We start from the raw sequence: 6482 nt of genomic DNA on the forward strand, positions 1-6482 counted from the left end.
TTTTTTTTGAAAAAATTATCTTATTTCGGAAGTTCATTTCCGAAAACAGCATTTCGGAAGTTCACTTCCGAAATACTGCGCGTTCTGCAGATTTATCAAAACACTCCCCCTCCCCCAATTCATTTACCCTAACTCAAATCAAAAACAACCAAAGGAGAAAATTGGTGCAAACACACTTCCAAGGCTGCATCAAGGCTCCAATCACATTGCTATACAACATTCAAAAGCTCACAAATCACTCAATTTGTAAGTTTTAAATTTGTTAGATTCATTATTCAAATGCATGTTATTTAGGGTTTCAATTGCATAAATGATATATGGACTGGTTGTTAGTAGTATTTAGGTTGTTTAGAAACTTTTTGAATTGGTTTTATGTTTGATTTTGGGGTCTGCCATGGAAGTTTCAGAAAACTCTATCGCAGGGGTGTTTCGGAAGTTCATTTCCGAAAACACCTCCATCCCAGTTTTCGAAAATGAACTTCCGAATTGTATCAGAAGTTCAAATTTTTTAGTTTTTTATTTTGTCTCGCATATTAATCGATTTCAATTGTTTACAGGAACATGTCAGGAATGGGTGGCGCTAAGGGAAAAAAGGAGGTGAAGGAGAAGAAGAAGGTTTCGACCGGCTCTACTTCGTGCTCTCGTGGAGTGAAGGAGGTGAAGGAGAAGAAGAAGGTTTCGACCGGCTCTACTTCTCGTTCCCAGGGGGCCCGGGGCCCGGATGCTCAAGCTCAACTATCTGGCGTGAGAGTCGTGGTTGATGCTGATGGTTCTGAGACTGAGTGGGATGAGGATTGGTATCAGTATCTTCCTTCGGAGGAGTTCGCTCGTCGGGCAGAATAATGTGTTTTTGTTTTGTTTGATGTGTATTTTGTAACGCTCGTCGGGCAGAATAACGTGTTTTTGTTTTGTTTGACGTGTTTTGTTTTGTTTTGTTTTGATTTCGGATTGTATCTTTCGCACAGTGTTTTTGGATTTTATTTATCATATTAGTATTTTCTGTTTATATGTCGCTTATTTTATTTGCCGTTTGCGTTTAATTAAAATGCGAGACTGTTTAAGAAAAAACATAAAAAAAAAGCTTTTTGAGAGCGAGAAAGTTTTTGTATGGTATCCTAAGCATAACATGACACCATTGTTCAAGAGTAAACTATCTGATATTTACAGAAAAGTTGGTGCTAGAAATATCTCTGAGTCACTATCCAAAGAAGAATCATCTGTTGTGAATGATGATGTTGAACTCGAGCATGTTGATCCAAATAATATTCTCAACTTAAGGGGGTTGGTTAAGCTTATTCTTGGTTTTCTTGCATGTTGTAGCCTGAAAATGGAACAAAGTAAGAGACATGAAGCTGTTCAAAGTCTTGTCAACTTGAGTTCGCGGCGATGAAATGAAACATGCTTCAAATTTCTCTGAAGCAATATCTGAAGGCGTTTTACGCGAGAATCATGATCATGTCGCTTATTTAATATATGTCGTTTATTTGTTTTTTTTCAACAGGAGCGAGAGCCGTTGAAAATGCGAGACTATTTTAGATAAAACATAAAAAAAAACACAGCTGCATAATTCGGAAGTTCATCTCCGAAGACACCCCCCATGAGGTGTTTTCGGAGATGCACTTCCGAATTGTGGAAATTTTTAAAAAAAACATGCGCTTCGGAAGTTCATTTCCGAAGCAGGGGTATTTTGGGATTTTTGCTGGGGGTGACCCCCATAGGGAGGTGGCTAAAGAAATTTTCTAGTTGTTTCACTATCGTAACTAAACTTCAATGAAATTCATCACCCTTGTATATAAGTCCGAGCGAAAGCTTCAATCAAGGTAACAAGAATTATAACACACAAGAGCAAGAAGATGCTGCTCTATTCTCTTCTCTTCACCATGAAGGGCAAACTCTCATTTTATCTAGCATTCACATTCATCAAACACATCAATTCAATTTTAACACTTTAAAAGCAAGGATCACATTTATCTGAATTTGCAACTTATCAAAGTTTTCACCCATCAAGTTTTTGGCAATACACTATGGAAATGGCCATTAGAGCTGGCAATTAAAAATCAAAGAAAGGAAAGGTTGCGGATAAATTGGTTTTGGATCAGAGGCAGTGTATAGCAGTTTGTTGGAGATTAGCTAATACAAATCACCTATGCAAGAGTAAAGAGAGAAGTGTGTTGAAATAAAATTTTAAATTAAATATAGAATCGTTGAATTGCACCTTTATAATTTGTATCTTTATTATAATTCAAAGGAAATCAAAGAACACTCAATAAAAAAAATCATACACTATTCCCTCTAAAAAGAGAGTATATAAAATTATCCACAAATGAATTCCTATATAAAAAAGAACAAAATATGCCTTTTTCTTTTATGGACTCTAATATTTAGCTTTTTTTTTTTCTTTCTTCTTTTCATTGTTAAGAAAAATGGTATATAAATGGTTAGGCATCATTGGGTGCTATCCAATGTCTTCCATTGACGAAACTCTTTCTGATAAATGGATGTGCAGATTCGAAATCCAACTCTTGGGCCCATGACACCCCACGTACTGCATTTGCACCTGGTCCCCAACATTTGTACACTCCAAAGAACACAGTCCTATTTAAAACAAAACAACAATGTCATAACCAAAACAATTATTATTGTTATTATTATTATTATTAAAATGAAACTTTGTCGAATTTAGATTACTTGTTTTTGTTGTTGGCGTGATCCCAATCATCCCAACCACCGTTTGCAACTATATTATCGAAGTATGTGTATGCGTATACTATTCTCGAGTATTGGCCCATTGCTCGGCCCACGTATAATGGGCCTGAGCCCGTCACCTTGCATCGTACAAATGCAAAGCCCGTTTTCTCAGTTGGGTCATTTCTATCCTGTGCTGCTATAGATCCGAACCTTGATGCTATCGAATGTAGCTCACAATCCTGAACCAACCAATCAAAGTATGAGGTTCAAGTTAGTTTCAAAGAACTGCTATGGTAGTAAATGTCAAGACCTTGAAAAAATACCTTCTTTTTCTTCTACATGTTAATTGGTCCATGAGAAAGGTTATACAGTTTTTAAGAAAAGTGGGTAAAAATTTATTTCCAATATTTAATGTTTTTTACGCATCTCAATGATGAAAAAAAATTAATTTCATTGATGAAAAAATAAACAATGGAGGCATTCATTACCTTGTAGATGGATCTGCCATTTCCGAAAATGAAATCAATGGAACCCTCAATGTAGCATTCTTTGAAGTAATGTCTACCAGCATCATCGCAAAGTGTATCCTGTGCGCCGTAGAATCCACAGCCGGAGAAGTACGCTTTATCGCCGGATATCCGAAACGCCACCGCTTGCCATCCTTGCATCCCCGGCATCGGTGCCGGCGCTGTGTTCTGCATGCATCACACTTACATCACTAAAAAACCCTATAGTAACTTATACTAATGTTTCTAATCAAACATCCATGAAAACTAAAACTTGTTTGTTATTTTGAAGATAAAAAAAAACACATGCAGTGCAAAGTCACGAGAATGTAAGGACATATTTACAGTTTTGGAACGTAGCTATAGATTGTGACAACACATGCGGTACGGTTTTTTTACTATAACAATCTATATTCGATTAATTACCGCTTTCAATATTTGAGGATTCTTCCAAATAGTTTAAAAAAAAAATGAATTACCTTGAAGGTGATATTTCTTGCGGAGAAATAATTAGCGAAAACGGTAACAGAAGCAGTTCTATAAGTCCGTAGCTGTTGTCCATTGGGACCAGGATCACTCGCTCTATCATGCCATTCTATCACTGTCACTTCTCTTCCCTCCCCTTGAAAAGTTACGTACGGTTTCGTCACGGGAACCACCACTTTCTCTCTGCACCACAAAAAATAAATTATAGTGTGAAAAAATACAAGTGATAGTGCAAATTAAGAGTTATCTATGGTAGTACTAGCTAGTTCATACTTGTATTTTCCGGCACTAATTTTAATAAGGACGTTCATTGTATTGTTGTCCGGGACATCATTGACAGCGTCTTGGACGGAACTGAACTGGCCTCCGCCATTGACATCAACCGTTATTACACGGTGGCCAACTGGTCCGGTCCAGTGGTGGTTGTCGTGGGAGGAGTTTGAAGAAGATAAAGAGTTGAAGGTTGTGTCGTGATAGCGTGCACCGAATGTCAATGTTCCTGCATTTAACAACATGCAAGTGAAAACCAAAAATAATTGCAGTGAATGGAAAAGAGTAGTGTTAGCCATTATAGAAAATGTGTGATATTGAATGCAAGCAAGTTAGAATAGAATGTTTGAATGCAGAATTTGTTTGTACTATTGTATATTTATAATGTAGTATGGGATTGGGAAAAGTGAGATTAAAATAATTGTTGTAGTATATTGTTTATAATATACAATGAGAAAGTGAAAAGGAAGAGGAAATGAGAGGCACTAATTTCATTTGTATATTTTATAGTGAGAGGCTATTTGTCTGCATTGTGAATATTATTATCGTTGTGAATTGTGAAGTAGAGTTAATATGGGCAATAGATAACGGTATTTCCAACGGTCATATTTATGGGGCAATGTAGGTTAGCCATTGGAAAATGATTGATTGGTTAATGTTGCGACTTGTGGGTCATCATCAACCTTTTGGACTATTACTCCCGTGAGGATACTGCCTAACTAGGTTTAGTATATAGCTTGTCACCAAAGTCCAATCTTTTGAGTCTAAATTAGGATGGAATGGAGAGGGCATAAAGTAAACTTTTTGTGTTAAAAAGTTGACAGCTCTTACACTCCGTGGAAAGATGTACTATTGCATATTCGAACATGTCGTCATTGTTTGTCTAAGACTATGTACAATGGTTACATTATTCAACACCCTACTTTTTCACTTTTTATCTTCCACATCATCTTCTCTCTCTTCCACCTAATAATTCAACACCTATTCAATTTTTTTCACTACAATGGTTTTGTTTAATAAAATTCAACACCCTACCCCACATCATATTCTTATTTTCTTTTAAAGTTTTGTTTTTATGATTATATATTAATATCTATTATCAATTAAAATTAAATTAAAATAATTAATATTTAAACTTTTTTTTTTAAATTTAATAATTTATTTATTTTTTCTAATTTTCTATTCTTAATTTTTTTTCTTGCAAGTAATAAATAAGAGATGTAAAAATAGTTATTTTTTAAAAAAATAAAATTATAAAAAAACTTAAAAATGCAATAAATACACTAAACACACAACACACTAAAAAAGAAACACACAAAAAATGAAACACACATAATTTAATTAGTACAATAGACTCGGCTCACAAACAAGGATAATTAGTAAAATTTTGGGTGTTAAAAGGGTTATTGTTGGGATCCATTTCACTACAAGGATGTTTAGAGCTACAAACAATGATTTTTTTAAGGCTAAATAGAAAAAAAATTGAGAGAAAAAAGTGAATTTTTTTTTATGAGTCCAAATCAAATGAACCAAGTCTCTATTTATAGAGGAAAAAAATAATGAATTTTGATAAAAATAAAAATAAATAAAAAATTTATTTACTATGAAATAATTAATTTTAAATGATTAAAAGAAAATAAAATCTAAATAATCACAACAACCAATAAAATTGTGTAAAGTGTTGCATGTGGCCCCACTTTTTTCTCATTCAACATGTTGAATCTTTTCAACACCAATTAATCCACATCACATTAAACACCTCATTCAACAAACCATTGTAGACATTCAACTATTGAATAATTTTTTCAACACCCCATTGTAAATGGTCTAAGTCTACTGCCTTTTATCAAAAGTTTACTAAGAAAATATTTTCATTAAACATATTTAATTAAATGTTTTGATTTATATTTAAATAGATTAACTAGTTAAAATTTGGATAAAATAATATAATTATTTAGATAAACTTATTTGAATTTTTTATAAAGGACAATTTGAATTATGAGCTAAACAAGAAATGCTCAACCCTTAATACAACAATAGAAAACAAAAAAGAAAGAAAAAAAATCTCACTCAATTCGGAATTATAAATTTTTATGGTTAAGAATATGCGAGGATCTAAACCCTAAAATTAATGGAATTGATATCATTGCATTATTTTAATACAATTATTTTAAAAAAACATTGTTCAAAATTGTATTTTAATATTTAATTTAAAATTTTACAAATATGAGTTTATAATAATTTAATATGAATTAATAAACCTAAATATTTAAAAATATTAACAAATTTATGACATAATCCAAAATTTTAATATAATTTAAAAAAATTTATCCATCTATTTTAGTTATTAATGAAATTGATTCTCTTATTTTAAATTTAAATAATTTTGGTCTCTTTTTCATATTTTTTTAACTTAAAATTTACAATTTTTTTATTCTTTAAATGTTAAGTTTTTTTTTAAACATGACAAATTATTGTATATAAAATTATAAACCTATTTTAAAGTTTAAAATAAATATATAAGTTAATAAA

The 6482-nt window shown here is 32.4% G+C and overlaps 1 protein-coding gene across 1 annotated transcript; it reads right to left on the reverse strand.

The window, feature by feature from the left end:
- Nucleotides 1–2190: 2190 nt before the first annotated feature.
- LOC131646991 (probable pectinesterase 68) lies at nt 2191–4454 on the reverse strand. Its single transcript, XM_058916909.1, has 5 exons — nt 3954–4454; nt 3674–3863; nt 3177–3383; nt 2689–2927; nt 2191–2595 (listed from the first exon to the last, which is right to left on the reverse strand). Exons 1-5 carry the CDS (start codon nt 4247–4249, stop codon nt 2439–2441), a joined length of 1089 nt encoding a protein of 362 aa, XP_058772892.1. The 5' UTR covers nt 4250–4454; the 3' UTR covers nt 2191–2438.
- Between the last annotated feature and the right edge of the window lie 2028 nt (nt 4455–6482).

The sequence above is a fragment of the Vicia villosa genome, linkage group LG2, assembly GCF_029867415.1.
Source record: "Vicia villosa cultivar HV-30 ecotype Madison, WI linkage group LG2, Vvil1.0, whole genome shotgun sequence".
Lineage (NCBI taxonomy): Eukaryota > Viridiplantae > Streptophyta > Magnoliopsida > Fabales > Fabaceae > Vicia > Vicia villosa.

Excerpts from the sequence above, each read along its gene's own strand:
- LOC131646991 (XM_058916909.1), bottom strand. The coding sequence starts at position 4,249 with ATGGCTAACACTACTCTTTTCCATTCACTGCAATTATTTTTGGTTTTC. Across the intron at positions 3,384-3,673 it reads CAAGAAATATCACCTTCAAG|AACACAGCGCCGGCACCGAT; the intron begins GTAATTCATTTT and ends TGATGCATGCAG. Across the intron at positions 2,928-3,176 it reads ATGGCAGATCCATCTACAAG|GATTGTGAGCTACATTCGAT; the intron begins GTAATGAATGCC and ends TGGTTGGTTCAG.